Raw genomic sequence first — 25,463 nt, 5'->3', positions numbered from 1 at the left:
ACAGTGTAGGCATATATATATATATATATATATATATATATATATATATATATATATATATATATATATATATATATTAAATTAAATAACATATAGTTAGCTCATTTATAATTTATTACACATACATGCATTTTTATATTTAATTTTTTTAAAGTTATTAAATTATCATTTATATACTATTATATGCATATAAGAAATAAAAAGTATCCATACACACCATTTTTATTTACAATGATTAAATTAAAAAAATATTTAAAAAGTAAGTTACCTGGTTGCCTTAATTTTGAGTTTACTGAGTTAATACAATTAAAATTTTTGAGAATCGACAACCTTTATTCAAATGTTATTAAAAGATTTTTAAAGCATATTGGGTAATTGAATGTGTTTCATTTGTGATGACGCAGTGAAACAGGCCAAATAGTGCTATTTTTATCACATTTTTTAAGTTTCAGATACATAAATATTTTAAGTCTCTATTTATTAAACCAACTTCCTTCATTGTATCAACTAAAAAAAATTATTTAAAAAACTCAAAATTAAGGCAACTTACTTTTTTAAGTTAAACCAGCAATAATTTTTTACAGTGCAATAGCATGCATCAAGAAAGCAAACAGGGTCAATTTGGAGTTGATGTTTTGACTTAAATGTCAGTGTTTACCTGAACTGATTTTCATTAGAAAATGCCGTAGTCTCAATGAAAACACCTGAGGACAGATATATTACACATATGAATCATCAGGTTGCTGTTTGTTCATATTAATCTCTCCCCTGGTGTGGTTTTGGTACCGCAGTGACCTCAGAAGAAAAACACCAGTTAAAGGGCCGAGATGCACAGCTTCTGTTTTCCCACCACAATACCAAATGTTGGCGTTTCCTCCTTTTTAGTGGCCCCTGAAAGTCCTTCTCACACCTCCGGCCAGAAGCCATTTGCCTCGCTTCAGCTCTGATTATGGCTCATTCAGTTTTAGATTATCCGAGGTGTTGGCTCTCCAAATCTAAGATGGATTTAGGAAGTGCTGACACCGCCTTCACACCGACATGCTGTTTTTACAAACTCAAGGTGAAAAAAGAAACAAGTTTATTGCTTTTGCATATCAATACGTCATATGTTATATCTTAAACAAGTGCCGCAAAGAATACGAAAGCACTACAATGGTGAAAAAAAGCACGGTGGGACTACTTTTTGTCAGTATAGTTAATTAGAAATATATTTTATTCTGAATATACTGCATATGAGGGGTTAAACTCCATATGTGCATTTAATCTTATGAGTTTACTGTCTAACAATAGCCATATGGATTTACCATGGTATATCCCAAAGTATATTATGATATTACAATATGTGACTCTGGACAATACATTATAAGGGTCAAAATAATCGATTTTTCTTATATGCCAAAAATCATTATTAGGAGATTAAGATCTTGTTCCATGAAGATATTTTGTAAATGTCCCACCGTGTATATATATATATATATATATATATATATATATATATATATATATATATATATATATATATATATATATATATATATATATATATATATATATATTAGTAGTAGTAAAATCCATAGCTAAGGACTTCATTTGATCAACTTTAAAGGCGATTTTCTCAATATTAAGTTTTTTTTGCACCCTCAGATTCCACATTTTCAGTTATAGTTATATCTCGGCCAAATATTGACCTATCCTAACAAACAATACATCAATACATTTCAGATTTATTGTTTTGTGGTCAAGTGTCACACACGTTATATCTCAAACAAGTGCCCCAAAGTACTCCAATGGTGAAAAAAGCATGGTAGGACTACTTTTTGTCTGTATAATTAATTAGAAATACGTTTTATTCTGAATATAGTCCATATGAGGGTTTAAACACCATTTGTGTGATTAATTTGATGAGTTTACTGACACCAATAGCCACATATTGATTCACTCTGGTATATTTCACAGAATAGCATGCTATTAGTACAATATATAAACACATTGGTATGGTACTTTTCTTAGCGTGTTTTATTTTAAACGTGTCTGTATGTCGTATAATATTTAGCTTTGTTTCGAACGGATTTCGAAACTATTCTCGATTCTATTAGCCGCATACGTTTTGCGTTAAACAAAACAAAAAACACAGTATTCCATGGCTTCCTGTTGCCATTCTTTTAAAACCTTGGTAGGGTGTGCAGGGAAGAGAGGTTTGGCTTTAGTATTAAAAAGTGCTTTCATTGGCTACTGCATGTGTCAATCAAGGTTTCCTGGCTGCCTATTGGTCAGTTCGGTGGGTCTATCGTTCCTTCCATCTCGCACTGTTTCTCATTCCGTCTGTCTTCAACAGTGCGTCGTCTCATTCCGCGCGTTAGTGTAGTACCGCACAATTTACAGCAAAATCCGGATTATACTGCGATAAAGTTAGATGTACTGTTGTCCGTAGTGTTTAGCATTTTAATAGTGCCGTGTGTATGTTACATATCAAAGTAATCGCGTAATAATCACAGTCCTAGTTTTCTGGGCGTTTGAAATCGGACACCGCTATAACGTCTCCCCTCCGCGCGGAGGGATATACTGTTGGGGCTGACAATGTGGACGGTGCTAAAATGTCTCCTCGGAAGATGAGATGTTACATTTGTAGCGCTGAAAAGAATTAGAATAGAACTTTAAGCAGAGTTGTATCTGAGCGCGGTTACATTGTAACAACTCTTGACGCGGATTGTTCGCGTTTCCCGGGAAATACGACCCGTTTTGCACCGTGTTTTTTGCGGGACCTGAGACGCGGAGGGGGGGAAATTTTGTCCCCCAACTTTTCTGTTTTTCCTCTCAGGCTGAAGCGCGTTTCTCTCCCGCTGGATGCCGCGCGCGTGACGGGGGAAACGGTAAATATTTAGCACGTTTATAATGTTTTACACGTGTAAACGTGCACCATTTTGACTTTTACGCGCATGTTGTAATCAGCGAACTTTTGTTGCATACTTAAATGTGTGAAGTGTTTTGTCTAAAGAGCTTTGGTGTGTGTGAGTGTGTGTGTGTATGTGTGTGTGTGGGGTTCGAGTCCAGAGGAAACGGCTTCTTTGTTCAATACTGCCAACAATGTCAAGTTTAAAAACCCCTTTATAGCCCATTTTTACTGCGGTAAATATATGTTTATAACTTTATATTATATCGACAGCCTGTTTCGCGTGTATATTTGCTGGGTATTTGAAGTTTTTGATGGTTATAACAGATGAAAGTTAAATAAAGTCATCTGTGAAGTTAATTTGACGCTTTTAAGTTTAACTTCATTTGTGGTGTGTTGAGTTTTCTCCTATTTGCTGTTCTTCTAGTGTCCTGGTCCGTTTATTTGACTTTTCTTGGGGAATAACTTTTCCTTATTGCTTATTTTTGGGGGATGGCTTTCCCAGCTTTTCCTGTGTAGATACCCATATAGGTGTTTATTATTTCCTTTACTCTCCCATATGGAGTGTTTGTACTTGTTCTTGTGTAGTTTTCAAACTTTGTGTCGAGGACCGTGTGTTTCTTTGTGTTGGAGAGGTTGGGAGGAGGAGGAGGGGGGGTCTTGTTCACCATTTAGGGTGAACGTGGCCTGAAGCCTTCATGTGATTCGGCCTGTTGCTGATCATTCTGCTATTGGGACGTATGGATTATACTTTCATCTTTTGGATGTTGCATGTATAATGCACGTGTTGTAGAAGATTGAAGCTGTGCCCTCAAGAAATACCATTGTGCTTTCACATATTATAATGCTATTTGCTTGTTAATTTGGTGGGTTCTTTAAAGATCATAATATTAACATGCCATTATAATGAGCTATGACCTAAGCAATACTGCCATAGTGCTCAAAAACCCTAACATACATGTCAAAATAAGCCATGTACACATGCAACATCATGCACTATGGTATTCATGTGTTTTTTTAAATTAAATAGTACAGGTTTTGCAGTGTTATTTGCCCTGAGAATTGGCCTTAGCATGGTAAACACTACTGTTGAAACTTGATTTAATGCGAGCAAGGATACATTAAGTTGGATCAAGTGTTTTGTGATTTTAATATAAATATGAAGCTGTTTTCAACATTGATAATAGTCAGAAATGGGCAGCAAATCATCATAGAAGGATTTCTGAAGGATCACGTGGCACTGATGCTGAAAATTATTCTTTGAACCACAGAAATAAATGACATTTTTGCTCATTTTAAAATTAATAGTAATATTTCATAATTATTGCTGTGTTTTTGATCAAATAAACATCGCCTTAGTGAGCATAAGAGACTAAAAATCATTAAAAAAATTGTGCATGTCCTAAAAATCACTGTATGATCATACCTCATAATAATTTACTATGATAAATGTATGTTTATAACTTAATACTGCATCTAATGCCTCTTTACCTTGTATATTTGCTTGGAGTTTGAAGATTTTTTATGGTTATATTACACTTAATAAAATGAAATAAATAACATTTTACTAAATATTCGCATAGAAAACGGCTATTTTAATAATATCATAATATTTCCCAATTTTTACTGTGTTTTTGATCAAATAAACGCAGCCTTGCTGAGCAGAAGAGACTTTCGTACACAGTCCCATCACACCTCAGAACAATACACTTTTTGCTATTCCTTTGTCGGTGTAAAGTGTGGATCCCAGATGATTTTTTGCAGTAATTTGTGATAACGTTTGACAGTCGTCTACCTGTTGATCATCAATGGAGGCGCTGATTATGATTCCAGTGAAGGTGATGATGACGAAAGTATTTTTGGATGAGGCTTCTCACTTTTCTTGTGTCTGTGTGATGCAGTGCTGATGTTTAATGAGTCGGTTCATGAATTAAGGAAAAGTGAAAAATCACAGGCGAGGTGACGTGACATTCGTTTCTGAAAGCAGCCAAAATTTGTTATTGAAAAAGTGAAATATATGCATTGCACAGGGAAAAAAAGCTGCATGCTTTCTGTCCTAATATCTATTAAAATATTGCTTATTTCATGCTATGGAACATTTTTTCATGCAGTAAATTCCAAGACTCATAGTTGTTTGTGCAACTTAACTAGTTCCCGCACTTTAGGTGTGTGTAACTGTGGGTGGTGCTGGAGACTCGCTGGTGGTCCCCCTTTGGTGGTTAACTAGGCTCAGATGTGGTGCATTCTGGGAAAACACTACATTAAAGCACATCATAATGTGTAGTTCTTCAGATGGGAGCCGCAACCGGATTATTTTGGATTGAACACATGATGCATGTCAGATTTGATTACTAGGCCCAGATACGTTTAACCTGAAAGCACACTTGCGCATGTCCTTCCCTGCAGGATCATAAACCTGTTTGAGCCGAGAGAGAGACGTCGAGCAGATCAAGAACACACGGGATCAGGATGGCGACGGTGGGAACCGACTTAGAGCTCAACGACCTGTTGGATTTCAGTATTGTAAGTTGAGGAGACTGTTCTGCGGTTTCTAATGACCTTTATTTAATGGCAAATTGACATCAAACGTCACCCTGGACCACAAAACCAATCATAAGGGTGTTTTTTTTTCATTTGAAAGCTGAATAAATAAGCTTTCAGGTGTGGTTTGTTAGGATGGGACATCGAGAATCTGAGGGGGCAAAAAAAATCTAAATATTGAGAAAATCTCCTTTAAAGTTGTCCAAATGAAGTCCTTAGCAATGCATGTTACTACTAATAATACATGTTTGATATGTTTACATTAGGAAATGTACTAAATATCTTCATGGGACATGGTCTTTACCTAATATCCGAATGATTTTGGGCATAAAAGAAAAATAGATCATTTTGACCCATACAAACCCATGTTGGCTATTGCCATAAATATACCCGTGAGACGGGTTTTGTGGTCACAAATGTCAAATACTATTATGCTTTTTAAAATATTCCCTTCCATGCAGTGTGTAATATTAAAGCTGATTGTGAATGTGAAAGGTCTGCAACGTTTTAAAGATCAAATAAAGTAGGGATGCGACAATATCGGTTACCGATAATTCTTTATATTTGAAAGCTGGTAACCGATATATTGGCTGATAAATCTAAATCCACGTTTTTATATAATTTCTTGAGAGCCTGAAGTTAAAATCAAAAGTCTCCCCATTAAAATCCATGACCCAAACACACAATTATGATGTTCTCATTATACATTTATGTAGCCGATATGACAGACTTGCACTTTGATGTGATTCCAAATTCATGCAATTCAAACCCATAATGGCGAACAGTGCGTAGCTGAAGGAAAAATACAATGTTTATTGGCTTTAATATATCGGACACATTTTATTATTTGACTGATAACTTTAAAAATGAACACAGGGTATATATGGCAACGGTAGGCCAATAAGATATGGGCATGAAGATATGGCCATGCACCTAATAAGGATTTCTTACAAAAGAACTAAATGCAAATAAAGCTTATTGTTAATACTTATTTTATAAACAAAGTTATATATAAATATTCAAAAATATGGCATTAAGCGAATAATTAATACGTTTACAGTTATCAAGCAATTATGCAAGACAACAAAAGACAAGAAACTGGTAAAATTATTAATTAAAATAGGCATACCAGCAATAAAATAATCATATAAAATGTATTTCCAGTCAGTCTGGTGTCTAATAGTTAAGATAAATATTCAGAAATTAATAAGAATGCAGTCAAATGTAAAGTAAAACCACTGAAGTGTCTCAATGTCTTCATTTTTGACGAAGATAATATGCTATTTTATTAAAAAAAGCTAATAAATGTAACCATCGATAGCAATGAGTTGTATTTGCGTTGTTTTTTTTTTTTTGACAGTAGGCTATAGTTAAAAATATCCCATCAGCAGCCGGCATATCTGTAATCCTTGTGATACACTTATTTTTCTGCATATTATTCAAACCAACAAACTACATAATAGCTCAAGAAGACGGAGACTTTGAGCGCGTAATCATTCAGGCCGGACAGTTATAGACATGTTGACAGCATTTCAAAAGTAAAAATTTGCGTTAATACAATGAACATGTTTGAGAACTGATATCACCCTTTATTCCAATAGTATTAAACGATTTTGTAAGCATATTGCATTGTTTTATTTGTAATAATTCAGTGAAACATACCACATTTTCATGATTTATCACAGACATTTTTATTTATGTGGTTCAGATACAATAATATTGAGTTTCTATTCATTAAACCTTCATTGTATTAACTCAATTTTTTAATTTCAATGAACTCAACATTTTAAGGCAACCAGCTAACTTACTTTTTTAAGTTAAACCAACATTTTTTTATTTTTAACAGTCTACTAAAAGAAGTTAAAGTTAATGAATGTTTTTTTAGACTTGAGCAGTTTTCCTGGCCTCCCTTTCCTTTTCATGATGTTATTGGTACCCAGATCTCACTTCCACTGTAACATTACTTCAACTACTGCTTGTAAATTGCATGGTTTTATTTGCACTATCAGGGATACAAATGTATATACTATAATAATTCATAAGAGTAGGGAAATGTATAGCATAACTACTAGATTTAGTAGGGCCCCTTTAATTGGGGCATTGGGGGCCCCTATAATTGTCACCACCTTTCACCTCGGCTGATGCCGGAATGATGGTCGATATATCATGTAGGGATGGTGAAAACTAAACATTTTCTTGACCGACCACCGAGCCTCATTAGCCGGTTGAAACCGGTTAACCGATTAGATTAAAATATGCTGCGCTATTTTAAATAACAGCTGCGAGCCGCGCCTGCAATTTTGCAACTCTGTCGCGTCTCTATGATCTCTCTGCCGTTCTCACACACACATTGTTCCGCCGCCGCCTGCCTTCCGCTCACTTTTGTAATCGGAGGACAAATGGCTCCTTAGTTTCGAAATGGTTTGGGCACAAGGTGATCTCGTTGAAAATAAAGACATTTGTCTAGCGTTAGAAGCTCATTTGAAACATTACCGCGACTCATTTAAGAAAATGACAGCTCCGAAGAGTCACCGCTTTATCGAGGTAGTGCTGACAATAATAAAGAAAGATGATGATCAACACCTTGTGTTGCCACTGAAATGTAGATGTAATATATTTCCAAATGTAAGCCCATCTTATGTGGAATGACGCTTCATCCTGTCGTCTGCTCTGGCTCTAACCTCGAGTGTTTTAGCCGGTTTACTTTTTGCAAACCTTGTGAGCGTGCGAACCCAAATGCTGACCTCGCGCCAAATGTTTTTATTGGTTTATTAAGTACAAACAGGCGAGTTATGAAAAATTGAGTGTGAGGGATTTGTTCACACAAAAAGATTTTGGAATGAGACGGCTAACTGTAGTGGTGTTTAGTCCACTGTCTATAATAGACTAATTTAAGGGTCCTGCACACTGTGCGATTTTTCAAAATCCTTTGCGAATGTCCCTTGTCAGACTGTACGAACATAATCGCCATGTCACACTGTAAGATCTCAGTTGACATTGATGTCAGACTGCACGATAGTGAAGGCGCGCTAAAAACGGACGCGCGCAAGAAAACTCACCCGGAGTTCATATCATCAATGAATGACGCGTTCGGTGACAGTGAGCTGCATTACACACGGGACTGAAATGCTGACTACAAAGAAATCTCTAGCACTCGTTTTGGTCATAGTTTGTCTTGAAAAACGGAGATATTTGTAGGGTTGGGCATCGAGAACGGTTCTAACTTGGAACCGTTTAAAAAATAACGATTCCATTGGAATCGTTTAGAAAATGTATTTTTGGTTCCGATCTTCGGTTCCAAGCGCGCAAGTTTTGGTTTCCATGGCCACGTGATTTCCGGAGCTTGCGCTTGTTCTTTTAGTCATGGAAGCCCGGTAAGCGGCTCTGAAGTATGGATTTATTTCACTTTTAAAAGCCTGGGTCGGCACAGTGCAACTAGTGTTGTCAAAAATATCGATACTGAAATATCTGTAAAGATACGATAGCCTGCTCAGCCTACACAATCGATCCCAGCTGCTCTCCTCTCCTCTCTGACCGACAGCGAGTTGACGCGCAGCCGCATATTCTCATTCAGCCGGTTAACCTCTGAACACGACGGACGCGCGTTCTGCTGGACTTTTCCTTACGACAGCGTGTTAGTGTTAGTGTGTGATCGGTCTGAATTTCACGCGGGATTGCACATAATTCTACGAATCTCTGCAGATTTCAGGCTCACATCTGAAGCGCGCACACAAACACACCGTAATAAAGCCCCCTCTGACATACAAGTGCAAATATGTGCTTCTTTTTCCTGCTTATTATTGGTCAAATACACTCAAACAAATTCTCAGTGCACATTTTGAAGAGTATGTAAACACAGTCTTAAACAATTCAGGTAGAAATAAAGAATGAGTAACAGGACCAGTGTTCAGGATCCATGAGTGCGGCAGTTCTTAAAGGGGCCGCAGTCATTTGTTATTCAAAGTCAAACTACAAAAAGACAAACGATCACACTGCTCTTGACTGATCAACTTGTCTAACTTTAATGGTTTTATATGAAACTATTTAATTTTTTGCAAAAAACATTATCCAATGTTATTTTAAATTTATTTAGCCACTTTGCGTTTTTTTATTTAGTTTCTTACCTGAATGTTAGACCTACCTGAAAAAATAAAGCTGTCTATTTCATTTATATCTTTTATTCTATTGTATTTATTTGTGCTATTTTGTGTAATATGTATCTTTGTTTATTCAATTTAACATTCAAAATCAAGCTTACTTGTGCTGTGTGTAAACTATTGCAACACAATTACCCCGTTGTAAAAAATACATTGAGTTAACAAATATTTGTGAGATAATTTTAATAGTCATTGATCAATGTTTATATATGAGAAAAAGCTTAAAAGCTTTATCATATAAAGTGATCTCTTCAGAAGAAATTTTTGATTGCCTAGACTTTCAAAAGACAGACAAAAAAAAAATTATATAAAAAATATCTAATTGACAGTATATGCAGCGTTTTTCCCCCGTTGTATTGAAAATAGCATTGAATATCGATGTGACATGTTTTGACTCCACCCCTCAAAGAATCGGAATCGAGAATCGAAAAGAACCGGAATCGAAAGTAAGAATCGGAATCGGAATCAGAATCGTTCAAATCAAAACGATGCCCAACCCTAGATATTTGACTGTCGTCGTAGGAGAAGTCACACTGCAGGATTCTGTGCCAAATCTTCTGACACTGCCAGAATTTCGTCTGAGGTAAAATTTGATCGCAGCGCTCATTAATCGGCGGCCGGTGAACGTGTCAAACTAACGACCAAAGACGTCAGATTTTAGCCTAGGATCTGAGGAATCTTTTAGGATTTCCTAAATTTGTCTCAGACGGCCAAATCGTGGCCAAAATCGCACAGTGTGCACCCGGCTTTAGAGATCTTTTTTTTTTTTTTTAACCGACAACTTTGATCGGTTAACGTTGATACGGTCAACCATCCGTATCCGTATTGGTTGACATCCCTAATATCATGCATCCCTAAAATAAAGTAATTGCCTCCTAAAAAGAATAAATTCTGAACTGCCTGAAATGAGCCGTCAGCAATTCCAGTCCAGCAAACCTACTTAACAATGTAACTCATTTACATAATGCACGCCTCTGGTCCTCATTGGCTGAACAGCGTCTCCTTAGCCCCGCCCTCAATTGTAGCTAATACTGGAAGAGTTTGATTTGTGTTGTTGATGCTATTTTATATGCTTTATATGCTGTAAGCAATCGCCCAATCACAACAGACTGGGCCATCTGACCAATCAGAGCAGAGCAGCTCTCATAAAGGTGGGGTTTAGCGAGGCTGAATCTTTGAACGAACCGTTTCAGACACTGAGAAAACATGAAGCAATCTTTTCATCGTTCGCAAAAAAAAGAAAAAACAAACAAATGCGAATTAGGTGCGTTAAGTTGGTATTGGTAACCTAGTGACCAACAGTAAATAAAACTCCCTCAGCTTAACCGTAAGGTGAAAAAACGTGTGGCTTAAGAAATTGGTATTAAAAGACCAAACTCGATAAACGCCAAACTAAAAGCAGATGAGTCCAGAATATGCAATACGTTAAGCATTTTCCTCCCATAGAAAACACAGAAAGCGCTTCTAATTGAGCTTAATCGATCAACAGTCATAAAAAAGACAATGCGTTATACATTAATAAAACACAAGCAGGTTTAGTGATTTGCAAAAACCAAATCTCTGTATTCACACTTAGATTGTCATAAACACACAAAATCTCTCATCCTGAACACAAGATGCGTTCTCTCGTTATATTCTGCGTTCATTTGCATATAGTCAGCTTTATTAGTTTAGTGTTTACTGCGTCAAGTCTTTTAATATCACATTCTTAGTACGTTAAGCCATGCTAAGTATTTCAGGATGTGGGAAACAGACGATTAGTCACATGGGTTTAATGTTTACTACGTCAGAATTGATTCAGGAAATGCGTTTCCATCTCCCATTATTCACATTAACTCGTTTTGTTGCACAAGTCACAAAACACCAAGCGTTTTTGCGAATTAAGGGGTTTTTGTGTGTGTGAAATTTGGCATTTCCATCACTTGATTTTTGATGTGATACTTCAAAATGCGCATAAAGCAGGGTGATGGAAAAGAGCTGATGCTGCAATGGATATTATAAGAGAATGTGTTTTTGTCCCGTGGATGCTTGTAAACCTACTGTAGGAGACACAAAACTAGACCAGAAACCTTTAAAATGGCATCATAGAGGCTTTCTCTATGGTAGTTATAACTAACTTTTTTTTTTAAAGCCTTTTTTGATGTTACATCCTAATAGAGACATATAAATGTTTATTAATATTAAATGAATAGTTTAATTCAAGTATTGTGTTACGGTTTGTTGTAAAGTTGAATATACAACACCTTGTCATGAAAACATTTATAACATTTTATACATTTCTTAGTGTTGTAGACTAAAAAAAACCCCATTTTGTTGGATTTGCTTGGAGTTTGGAACGATTTCCAAACATAACTACAAAAAAAATGTGAAGTAACATTAAATTAAACATGAATTTTTTAAGTGCAAAGACTAGAAGTATTTTCTTGTCAAATATACGCCACACTTTAAAAAGTGCTGCGTTGTCAACCCATGTTTGGATCAAATATGGACAAACCCAACTTGTTTTTAAATGACATTTTAAATAAAACGCCTAAACCCATAGGTTGAGTTTGTCCATATTTGATCCAAACATGGGTTGACAACGCAGCATTTTTTAAAGTGTGGCGTACATTTGACAAGAAAATACTTCCAGTCTGTTCACTTAAATTCAGGTTTAATTTAATGTTACTTCACATTTTTTTGTAGTTATGTTTTGAAATCATTGAGTTGAACCCAACATTTGTGCATTTATTTACAGCTGCAGATTTAGTTTCAGGTCGTACTGTGTTTTAGGACATTAATTAAATAGCAAAAGGTGAATTTAAAATCTGTTATGTTTTTTTAAGCTATGCTGTGTTTTCTGTCTTTGGTAGATGTTCCCTCATCAGATGCCAAACGGGAAGGGCCGAGGCCCAGCTTTACCCACCAGTCAGTTTGGTAAGCATTTTAACGTTACTTGATGACTGATTCAGGAACTGTTGCTTTCACCTTTTGCGAATTTGGTTTTAACATGGTAAATATTGGACGTTGTGGATTTCTCCAGCTCTGCAGAAACCGGCGAGTGTTTCTGCACACGTGCCGTTGTCGTTATAATCCCAGTGTTTGCGAAGCCTGTTTGATCCTCGTCATTCTGATCCATCTTGCTCTCGCCGTTTCATGTTCTCAGCTGTCGGCCCTCCATCATGGGGGAGGAGGGGATGATGGGAAATGGGTCGTCCTCTCACCCCGGCGAACAATGTCAACAAACATTAAAACAACAGGCAAAACAGCCCCCCACCGTCGCCGCGCCATCTCCCCCAAATTCAGCCTCTGTTGGTTATGGAGGTTTAGATATCTTTGGCTTGAAGTCAAAGGTTTTCGAGTGACTTTCCTGAAATCGAGTTCTGCCGTTTCACAGTTAAACTAAAAATTTGGAGAAAGAATGTGGTTTCTTTGTGCAGTGTGACAGGAGTGTTTTTAACTCTATCCCCACCAGGGTTTAAAAAAAAAAGTTGCCAGCCACCGCCAGGGTTTTTGACAATTTTCACAATTTTATAGCCCATAGAATATTTTGGTTAATCTGAGCATGCAGTATATCAAAATAAAGAGCTGACCCTCTTCTTTTAAACTTTAAACAGTTTTATTTTAGCTTCATGCATTCCTTTTTTATTAACTCTTGAATATGGGTTAGTTTCATAAAAAAGCAACATTTTTAACAAAAATCACGTGTTTGTGAAAGACTGACTGCAGATCAGATTTAGAGGTGATCGAGTCCATCAACACCTCTAATGCTTCAGTCCTGTAGATCGCTCTGGGTCCACTTCTCATTCAGTAACATTAGATAGTTTTGATTTATTTGATGTTTAATGTTGATTATCGTTATTTTGCATATGCATCTGTATACATACGATCGCTTGTTTCTGCGTCTTCCTCACATGTGTTTTGATCAGGAGATTCTGTACTCATTCAGAAGTTGCGTAATATAGCCCCATAGCGTCTGACAGTGAAAACACGGAAACTCGGAAAATTCCGCTTTTGGCCGGGAAGCGTTTTCTCACAAAAAAAAGAAAATTCTGTGTTTGGCGGAGAGAGAGTTTTTTTTCATGTATTATTATTTGTAATTTTCTATTGATCTAAAATAAAGCATTGAACCGTGACTTTTTTTTACTATTATTTATTTTTGAATTAATAAATAATTGTACTATTCGAAATAATTTGACTTCACTACTGTTAGAGAGAACTATTGCACGGCTCTTCACGACAACCCACCAAAATTAGAGTTCGGTTTAACTTGAAGTAATTGACATATATTACTACTTCTCAGAGTAATCATAACAAAATTATTAAAAACTGTGATATTATTTTAAAATAATAATTGTTTTACGCATTTTCTAACATTTAACATCTGTTGTGCACCACTTTTTTGCCCCAAAATAAAGGGAATCGTTACTTTAATGATCAACGTTAATGAATTACATTAATGTTTTATGCCTTTGATTATCACCATGGTAATACATTTGTATTAAATCATAAATCTAGAAAAAATAAAGCACAATTTAAATAAAATAAACATTTTACTGCACCCTATTATTGTGAAAAGAAAAAAAGAGAGAATAATTTATTAAATTAAGTGTTTGGAATTTATTATACATACTTTTGAATTTAATACAATTTAAGTGAACCATTTTAACAGGTTAATTAATTTTTCCAGAAAAATGTAAACATGGAAAACAGATAATTTGGATGGGAATATTTAGTTTTTTAATTACATAAAAAAATGTATTCATGTTAAATTGATGTTAAATTGTATATGTTTCAAGATTTCAATTAAAAACAAACAACAAAATTTTTTTTTTTTTTTTTTGTGGAAAAATGAAACGCATTTTGGTTAATTCATTTTAATTGTATCCATAAAAAATAAAATTATATTATATATATATAAGTAAATTGTTGTTCACTTGTAAATGTTTCATGATTTCTATTGAAACCAAACCACAAATAAATCAGAAAAACCTAAATGGAAAAAAATAAAACAGATTTTTTTGGAAAGTAATAACTTTATTTCCGGATATCATATGTTGTGTTTGGCTGAAGAAACTCATACAGTAAATGACAGAAAGTGCATTTATATTGTTGAACTCTTGCATTGATCTGATGTGAGCGGCGATCTGTTTGAAACGAGATCTGGTCAGGTGATGGTCTCCTCTAAAGCAGGCGCTTGGTGTCTTTGTCCAAATCCTCCATGCAAAGGACAAAAGTTGTTCATAAGTCAATAGATGACATGTGGAAGAGTGTATAGTTTCAGCATGGCACTCCCATGGCATGAGTGTCACGGCTGAAGGATCTGCTCGCCGTTCATCAACACAAAGAGTAAAACCACAGGCTTTCTCTCAAAAACTTTTTTTATGTGTCGTTGAATAGCGAGTGACTCGTCCTGCCGAACTTTTTTATAGTTGATTAAATCTGTTGATTTGAGTGATATTGAATAGTATCTGTCATTTTGTCCTTGACTGGTTTTGAAGTTTGAGGAGGCTGTTTGTGGGATGATTTGAGTCTGTCACTGGCCACAGAGTTTCATTTACTGAGTACCTGAAACTGAGAATAAGTGAGATATTAATAACAGCAGAACTTGTGTTAAAAATACAGAGAAATGCAAAGTTTTCATGAATAGGAAAGAAAAATCATCATCCTTGCATTGCAGTAGTAGGGCTAAATATTCAGCCTTTTGGCAACATCATTCTGTTAATGCGTTTGCTTTGAAATGACTCTATTTAGGCCATTATTGCAGTGCTGATTGAAAAGTGTTCAATGCAACATACTGTAAAAATCCGTTTCTAAATGAGATGAGGCACAAAATATGATTTTTGGATTTAAAATTTCCCAAAACCTCTTGAACAGTGTTGTATATGTTGACTTGCATTATCCCAAATGTCTCCAACCGTGTTTAAATCAAGATAATCCATAAAGACGTCATATTCACATTACCCTTGATTTCCAGTTTCACTTCAGTAGAAACCATGCACACACAAGTCGCTTTAATATATTATGAGCAGCTGTTTGGATAACTTTATCAACAGAAAGCTAATGATTGTTATATCGTTTAACACGGTTAGTCTTCTTGTTTGAATCTCGTTTTCTTGATTTTATTTTTATTTTTACCGCGAATAACCCAGAAAGTAAATCAGACAACACTATTTTGTCAAGTGGCTAAGATGGCATAATCAGAAAGAGTTTTATTTGTAGTAACTGCAATTTTTATGCCTATCGTGGCGACTCATTGATGTCTTAAGACACAAAATGATCGCTTTCTGCGAGAAACACAACAGTGTTTATTTTTTTTTACCTCATATCAGACGAATCTCATCTAGTATTCCTAACGCCATTACTTCCGTTGAAGAAGATCAAAATACCAGCATGATCATGTGTATATATAGATATAGATAGATTCCTCATTAGTGCCTGTGTGGAAAATCTTCATTTGTGTTCTACTGAAGAAACAAACAAGATTTATTTAAACACATTAATAATCCAGACATCAGTAACGGGTCCAGTATAAAGAATACATAGGCTAATATAGTGAATATACACTCCCCTAAAGGATTATTAGGAGCACACACTAATACTGTGTTTGACCCCTTTCTCCTTCAGAACTGCCTTAATTCTCTGTGGCATTGATCAACAAGCTGCTGAAAGCATTCTTTAGAAATGTCGGCCCATATTGATAGGAGAGCATCTCTTGCATTGGAGATTTGTGGGATGCACATCCAGGGCACGAAGCTCCCGTTCCACCACATCCCAAAGATGCTCTATTGGGTTGAGATCTGGAGACTGCGGCGGCCATTTTAGTACAGTCAACTCATTGTCATGTTCAAGAAACCAATTTGAATTTGAGCTTTGTGACATGGTGCATTATAGGGCTGCACGTTTTCAAGTTTTTCATTAACCGTTAACCGAGGCCCTTAGCGGTTAATACTCGGTTAACCATAGTGTGCGTCAGGGTTATTTTTAGTTTATTAATATGACGACCGCCATCTCCGTAGTGAACGCGCCTATAGAGAAATGCACATCATGGATTACATAATCAGAGAGTAGCCTATTTCTTTTAGTTTTAAATTGTTAAAAGACATTTCAAGCTTTCTTAAGATATATTTCATGTCTGTGAGGCGTACGCTGAGTTTCTTTAAATTAGGATGAGATGCGCTCCAGTTCACGAGCAATGCGAGTGGCCGCGAGGGCGCCTGCATGATTAGAGCATGTAGTAAAATATGCAGCCGAGAATGATTCACACAGCGTTTGCCTCGCGCGGCAGTTCAAGCATCTGTGGACTCGTCCCTTCAGCTCCGGCCATCTTGCTTTCAGTCCGCAATTAGCTTTTTTGTTTTCTTCATTACAGTTAAAGTAACCCCTGCATTTCTCTAGTCATTCACAAGTTTCTCGCTTCAAACTTTCTTTCTTCTGATCCGTTATGTACAGCGCGCGCGGCTCGCGCTCTGCTTCTGCCCTAATGCGACTTTTAGTCCAGTGCGACGTATGTTATTTTCCTCTTCATGACGCATTTTTTTACTGATGCGACTCATACTCCGGAGCGCCTTATAGCCTGAAAAATGCGGTAAGCACTGCATCGCAATACTTGCATTTTGCCCCGTCACTCTCATTTTTAAAGTGCTCCCACACTTTCTTTGCCCGCTTAGAAAGCTGCTCATGACTTCTTCTTGTGGATATTACAAATGTCTGGGAGTGCTCTGGCGGTCTCTAGGGGTGCAAAAATATATTACAACTAAATTCAAAGCACAACGCCACTTAACCGAGCAAAATGTTTCACTCGGTTACGCAATTTTTAACGGTTAATCGGTTAATCGGTTAACCATGGACACCCCTAGTGCATTATCCTGCTGGAAGTAGCCATCAGAGGATGGGTCCATGGTGGCCATAAAGGGATGGAGATGGTCAGAAACAATGCTCAGGTTGGCCGTGGCATTTAAACGATGCCCAATTGGCACTAAGGGGCCTAAAGTGTGCCAAGAAAACATCCCCACACCATTACACCACCACCACCAGCCTGCACAGTGGGAACAAGGCATGATGGATCCATGTTCTCATTCTGTTTATGCCAAATTCTGACTCTACCATCTGAATGTCTTTCCCATTCTGACATTGTTTGGAGTTCAGGAGATTGTCTTGACCAGGACCACACCCCTAAATGCACTGAAGCTACTGCCATGTGATTGGATGATTAGATAATTGCATTAATGAGAAATTGAACAGGTGTTCCTAAATAATCCTTTAGGTGAGTGTATAGATTAATATAGTGAAAAAATATATATATATATATATAAAATATAGGCTAATATAATGAATGTATAGGCTAATATAGTGAATATATAGGGTAATGTAATGAATATATTAAGTGAAAGAGTTGATTTCTCTAGTGAACTCACAGCTGTGGACACTGAATGACTTCTGAGGTAAATGTGATGCTCATTGTTCTCAAACTGTTTTATTGACGCCATTGAGACACGAATTGAGCAATTCCACCACATGATGCGTTTCAGTTGTATCCTCAACACACCTTCAGATTAGGGATGTCAATTTTCACAAATTCCCATGATCCATCGTCGTTTAAATTAACGATCAATTAATCGATTAATCGTTAACCATAATAGTGAAATATGCGTCTACAGCAGTGGCTTATAGCCGACAGCATGGCAGGATGTGCAATGCTGCTCAAAATGCCATGTTCTTCACCAAATGAATGAGAAGGATTTTTTTATCTAAACAAAGGGCTATGGGATTGTAAAATTAGTCAATGTTATTTATAATTTAATTAAATTACTTATTTAATACCCAAATATAACATGTAATACAACACGAACGCCGCCTCAGATCTGTTATTCAGAATGTGTGGACGCACTTGCAAGAGCAACGTGCTGAAACGTCACCTAAACCCAATTAATTCAAAACGATCTATTAAAATATTGTTTTCATTAATGTTATGTAATGTGACAGTCCCAATCATAGTTATTATTAGTCGTGCGTTTCTGTTTGAACAGCGCGAGCTGAAGCAGATGCGCTGAATCAGCACTGGTAAGTTACACTAAAACTTTGCTAGCGCGTTATTTAACTCAACAAAAAGCTTCCTATATGAGATTAATCAGATTTATATAAAGTTAACAAAATATTACAAATTATATATCTTCACAAAATGATGCGAATGGACAAGTGAACTTGAATTGAGTTGCTGATATTCATCTTCAGAATGGGAGACGCGTGATGTTCACGCGCTCTAGGAACAACGCTCTGAACACAGCACCTAAACCCAATGACTTTACAACCATTTATTAAAATAGTGTTCTCATTTCTGGTATATAATATGACCGTCCCAATCATCGTTATTATGCATTGCTCTGTATGTGCTAAAGCCGATCACTGAATGAAAACCAGTAGTCATCACTGACTGAAGCCATTTGTTAGTGCGTTTTATTTGCGAATGCACATGCAAGCTTGCAGTCATGATGAAGGAGTAACTCCAGCAGTAAAATGGTTCCAAATAGAACTCGGGCACGCTCGCTTCATTTTTCCTCCCGTTTCCTCACGCACGCGTATGACCCTGCTTAATCGATGATCGATAAGTCTTATCGATCAAATCTCTTATCGACAATTAATCGATCATCGATTAATCGTTGACATCCCTACTTCAGATATTCATTCATGTTTTTTCTTTGACTATGACGAGATGATCGCGTTCTCTCTTGTCCTATTAAAGAGCGTCAAATCGGCATTTATCGTTTGCGTTATCTGATAAAATGGACAGAACACTTAAAATGCTCGCATGGGATCTCGGGTTGAAGTATGTTTTCCGCATTGCATTCAGTACACACATGCACTATGTCAGAAGTCCTGTACCGTTACACCCCTAGTAAATACTCAATATAACGCCCGTCCCTAAACAAACACAAAGACTGATATTATACTCTAGGGCTGTCACTTTTTATTCAATATTCGAATCTGTATTCAAACATGACTTGAAATATCCATAATCGAACTATAAATAAAACAATCCGGTTTTTAAAGTGCCATGTAGCGCAATTCATTGACAGTCTAAAGGTGCGTTTAATCAGTTTAAAAGTCCAATCCGAATGAAAATGCTCCATATAAACCCCTCAATTGGAATAAAAATGCCCAAAGCGAATGAGATTGTAATGGGTTTGAGAGGGGTGGGATAAACCTTTCCATGAACCGATCAAACGAAAAATGTAACTATGTAAACGTCCTGACCCGATTGCTCTTCAGTGTGTCCTTATGTGACGTGATGCACAGCACTCACACCAGGCTATAATGTTGACAAGAGAGGAAAGTACATTTTTTTTGAGGGGTGAACTTTTTATTTCGTAAGAAGTTATGAAGATAATGTTGAATAATGCCATAGTCACAGCCTGGCTCTCATCTTGACAGCGTTTGTCCCAGGCACTTTTTACTTCAACTGCGCCTGACAGAAGAATTTATTTTTTCTGAGATTATTTTCGTAGATGTTCGAATACATTGCTTGATATTTGATATCCGTTCAAATTCTTCTTTTCTCAAAAATGACAGCCCTATTATACTCTAGTAACGCTTTTCTTACTTAGTATTTTTGTCTTGTTTCGAGTCCAAACATCTAAAAATTCTTAAAACAAAAAGTATTTACCAGACAAGCAAAAGTAATTGTCTTGTTTTGGGAAAAATAACTCAAAATACGAGATTTTTTTGCTTAAAATAAGATAAATAATCTGCCAATGGGGTGAGAAAAATAATCTGAAAACAACATTATTTTACTTAACCCACTGGCAGATTTTTTATCTTATTTCAAGCATAACTCTCTTAATTTGTTATTTTTCCCCAAAACAAGACTAATTTGTTCTTGTCTAGTAAATGTTTCTTAATGTAAGAGTGTTTGGATATTTAACAAGACAAAAACACTAAGTAAGAAAAGCATTTTTTACAGTGTTAAAACTCAATATAACCATTCCTAAAGAAACACACTGATATTATACTCTAGTAATGCTTTTGATATGTAGGCTGAATCAAAATAACCTGTGATAAGCTTATGAGTCACATGCTGTGAGAACGAGTGATGAATCCGGTGAAGAGGCTGTCCTGTTGAACACCGTGTTTCGTGTTTGTGTGTCTGGGACCCTTGTAGCCCATGACTCAAGTGTGACTCGCTCAGCGTTTTCTCCTCATAATTATAGCTCTGGTCTCTTTGTGTGAGAGTTTGAGCCCTGAGTCACTGCGCTCGCTCACGACTCGCTCACGATTCCCTCAGGCCTCAAACGCCGTCATGTGTATAGCGTGTAATTAGCGTGTCTGTACGGGCAGGTAGAGCGGAGCTCAGGATGACACGCGTGATTCATCTGCTCATAAACGGAGGACAACCTGCTCTTAGTGATGCCAAATATCTAGTGCACTAATACACTCACATATAGGTAAACAAGTCAAATATTGCAATTAAATAAAAATTATTTTATTTAATTGAATGTATTTTTATATAATATAGAATTAAATATATGTAATACATAATTAGAAGATGACAACCTGCTCTTAGTGATGCCAGATATCTAGATGTGCACTAATACACTCACATATAGGTATACAAGTCAAATATTGCTCCTGTTTTTTCCTTTTTGTAGTAAGCATTTTATTTTGTGTTTTTCTTTTTTAGTTATCTATGTTTTTATGGATGTTTTTTAGTTTGTTTTTTTTTTTCTTAAATTTTGTTAATTTATATGGATCTTTAATATCATTTTAGAATTAAATATATTGATTTATAATTTTAACAACTTAATGATTTTAATGATGATAATGCCATGTAATTTTTTTTTTTACAGAAGTTCTGTTTAATATATATATTTTTTATGCTTTAAAGGTGCACTATGTAATATTTTTGCAGTAAAATATCCAAAAAGCACTAGGCTGGTGTTATATATTTTGTTCAGTTGAGTACTTAAAATATCCCAGATGTTTTCAACTATTTGTAAATTGTGAGAAAATTGCTATTTTAACTAATGAACCAGGACGTGTCAGCATAGCATTTGAGCGAGTCGCCTGTCAATTGCGTCATATCTGCGCTATCCTCGGTTTCGGGTTTTACTCGGCAGGAGCGCTTTACTCTTAGCAGTGTGAACAAGTGAACGCACAGAGGAACGTCATAACATCATTTTAAACACACTTAAATGTATCTAATATGATAAACAGAGCTGCTTTACCTCATAATCATGACCGGAAGAGCGGATCAGTGCAAGCGCCCGGCGACTGAGTCCTGTCATAATAAAAGTCCCGGTGTTTTGCGAGGTGGGTGTTTGTGTACCAATCGCTCCAGCAGCCGTACTCAGCTCCACAACCCTCGGTCCTGCTCTGCTTCTCTACAGTAACGTTAATAACCGCATCCATGAGCGTGATTTTTGCCCGAGTCCTATTTTCCACCGGCTGTGAGGTGAAGACCACATGTCCCAAGATACTGCGCTCACACTTGGCGTCATCAAACTACGCCTTTGTTTAGAATAGGCGCCCTCTAGCGGACGGAAAGTTGCATAGTGCACCTTTAAAGAAAAAGTTTAGAATTGTATAGTTAAATCTATTTAATTATAATTTTGATCATTTAAAACATTTATTTTAATTATAATAGTGCCCTTTGGGATATTTAATTTTCTTCAGAAATTGTTGGTTTCAATTTTTCTGGATTCTGTGTTTTGATTAAATACGAATACTGTTATCAAAAATATAAAATATTATCAAAGATGCTACAACTTTAATACATTTTTTGAAATGAAATGAAATTCAATTTGAACAATTTCTTTGAACTTTTTACATTTAAAATTTGCCAAATTCTGTGACATTGTTTTTTTTAGAGAGTAAAATCCGTTTGTATTGCTGATTCAATGTTTGTTTTTTCACTGTTTTGTATATTTGTTGACTCACTCAAACATTTTGCACATGTTTTGGTTAAAGCGATGGCTCCTCTGATGGACAGAGATCACCATTTTAAACTCTTCAGGAGACTATTTCCTTCCTTTCCAAGGCCCATCATGCATGTGAACTCCTTCAGGAGTGTTTTAAAGGGGCGGTGTCATGCGATTTGACTTTTTTAACTTTAGTTAGTGTGTAATGTCGCTGCTTGAGCATAAACAGTCTCTGCAAAGTTACAGCTGAAAGTTCACTGCAAACGGAGATATTGTCTTTTAAATTTATGGCAGTTTATTGCCTACAAAAATGGCCGGTTTGGACTACAACGAGCTTCTTCCTGGGTTGGTGACGTCATAAACCCTCGCTAGTCTCTGCAGATGTGACTTCTGCCCGTAATGGGAAGGGGCGTGGCCTTAACCTGTGCTTGGCACTTCAGCCAATAAAAATGCAGGAAACTACATTTGGGCATCTAACCAATCTAAGAGCATTGCGTCTTTCGGAGGGAGGGGCTTCATAGAAGCAGGAAGCAAAGGACAGTGGAAACCGGTCAAATATAAGAAAAATACGGCATTTAAAAAAAATAAGTATGAAGACATGTTATACTGCGCCCCATAAACACAACCAAGCCTAGAAAAAAAAAAAACACAGAACCTTTAAAGCTTCCCAGCTGCTCGAATACAACACATGACATAATTCCTATAGGATATTCAGCTTTATGTGATGGCTTTGGCTTGGCTGAGATTGTGCAATGTGTCCAGGCGTGTGTCAGGTCGAGTCTCACCTGTTTGTGGTGTACATAAAGCGTGGTTGTGATCCGGAGAGGTCACTGCCCTCTGCGGAGGAGGCCAAACGGATCAGCTGTAACCATTAGACGCTCAAACACGTAGCAGACGCTTTTTATTGGGCCTGCGGAGCAAAGTTTTGTTTATTCAGGTGCAGAGGGGAATGTCTCATAACTTCAGCCGTTCGCTATTAATGTGAAGAGATTTTTATGGCCGTCTGGGAGAGCAAAAGGGTCTTTTTCTGAATGAATTTCTCACTTTTCCTCCTACTAATCAGTTCTGTTAATTGGAGTGAATGTTTGGTGCGCTTATGAATATGGATCACCTCTATTTTTGAGTTTTTTTTCATACTGTGCTGATATGTCATCACCCTCCTGTTGTTTCTCACAGTATTTCACAGTATTAGCTGTCTTTCATCTCTGTCTCTTTTTCCCACCCGCCACGGCTCGCTGAAAACACAAATCTCACTTCCCCTGTACCTGAAACGCCTGATGCGTCCAACATTGACCATGCTTACTGCTACTTTATTAAAGGAATAGTTCACCCTAAAATGACATTTGTCATCATTTACTCACCATCAAGCTGAACACAAATGTGAACTAAACTATTCCTTTAATTCACTGAAGTCTTGGTCTCATCGGTAATGATTCATCAGTTCATGTTATTCTAAAAAAACTCCTCATCATTTTTCATTAAAGTATAATAACTTGCTCCTCCAGTGAAATTACTTTATTTTTGTGGCTGATATCCTCTTCCCAGTTAGCTGTCTGTTTATTAATGCATTTATCTTTTTTTTTATACATTTATGTATTAATGCATTTTGTTACTTTATTTCAGTTGATTCATATTTACACATTTATGTGTGCATACATTTTTCCGTTTATGCATTTTTTTAATTTACGGATGTATTTACATTTATATATTTACACATTTATTAATGCACTTATATATTACTTTATTTAAATATTTATGGACTTACGCATTCATTTTTTAAATTTTTATACATTTATCTATTTATTAATGCATTTATGTATGACTTTTTATATATTTGTTTATTTATACACTTATGTATTATTTATGCATTTTTTTATTCATACATTTGTTACTTAATGCATTTAGTTATGACTTTATTTATAAGTTTATATATGTATTTATCTATTAATATACATGCATTTACATGTTTATGCATTTATCTATTAATTATTTTTTTGTATTCATGTTTATGCATACATTTATCTATTTATGCATTTCTCTATTTATACATTTTAAGCATTTATGAATGTATGCGCTTATTTACATCCTTATTTATGCATTTATTTATGAATTTATGCATTCACTTATGCATACATTTGATGTAGCATATATTGGTCAGTGTCATATATATATATATATATATATAGAACACACACACACATATATATATATATATATATATATATATATATATATATATATATATATATATATATATATATATATATATATATATATATATATATATATATATATATATATATTAGTAGGGCTCGACATTAACGCTTGTCCGAGACAAGTGGATTTTTTTGAAGGGACAAGTGAAAGTGAATTTTACCTGCCCGATGGACAAGAGGATTAAAAAGCCAATAACAAAAAAATAATAACTAGGGAATCACCAAAATGCAAGAACGATTCTGCATTAATTTAGTGTAAGTGGCGATCGATAGTGGATAAAAGTAATGAACTGAGCGCCACTCACACAGAGAAACGGCGCTAAAGTTTTTATATTTATAACATATGATACAGTTAAACATCACCACACAACCAAGCGTGTGTTTTCCTGAATACAATCACGACTGAATGACACTGATTTCATATGATAGGTCTATTTCAGCAGCGAAAATAGATCACAGCAGAACCATAACGCATCTCACGGCAAGGGTGTGAATGAATGATTCAGCGTTTGAATGAATCAAAGATTCAATGACCCGTTCTTAAACAACTGCCTCGTTCTTGAATGAATCGTTTGGGTGAATCGACTCAATGACTCACTCATTAAGACTCACCTGCTGCCACCTACTGGTGATTTAGTTTCATACGCTTTTCAACATTTCTTATGTTTATTCAAAAATACAAATCTAATAACATTATTTAATTCAGTTGTAATTTTTCCATGTATATTATTTAATTTGATTGGTAAATAAAAATGAAAAGTGAAAC

At 35.8% G+C, this 25,463-nt stretch overlaps 1 protein-coding gene across 5 annotated transcripts in view; it reads left to right on the top strand.

The window, feature by feature from the left end:
- Positions 1-2,324: 2,324 nt before the first annotated feature.
- The window catches only part of tcf3a (transcription factor 3a), an 82,499-nt gene continuing 59,360 nt past the window's right edge, over positions 2,325-25,463 (top strand). For 2 of the 5 annotated variants that reach the window (XM_067452880.1, XM_067452879.1), the window contains exons 1-3: positions 2,326-2,870; positions 5,297-5,413; positions 12,441-12,504. In XM_067452880.1, coding sequence (XP_067308981.1) covers positions 5,360-5,413; positions 12,441-12,504 — 118 coding nt within the window. In that variant the 5' untranslated portion in view covers positions 2,326-2,870; positions 5,297-5,359. Of the gene's footprint in view, positions 2,871-5,296; positions 5,414-12,440; positions 12,505-25,463 lie in introns of all 5 variants that reach the window. The other 3 variants (XR_010907659.1, XM_067452877.1, XM_067452878.1) reach the window with 3 other exon arrangements.

Source organism: Pseudorasbora parva, chromosome 9 (assembly GCF_024679245.1).
Source record: "Pseudorasbora parva isolate DD20220531a chromosome 9, ASM2467924v1, whole genome shotgun sequence".
In the NCBI taxonomy this organism is placed as follows: domain Eukaryota; kingdom Metazoa; phylum Chordata; class Actinopteri; order Cypriniformes; family Gobionidae; genus Pseudorasbora; species Pseudorasbora parva.
This window is presented reverse-complemented; position numbering and strand designations above follow the sequence as displayed.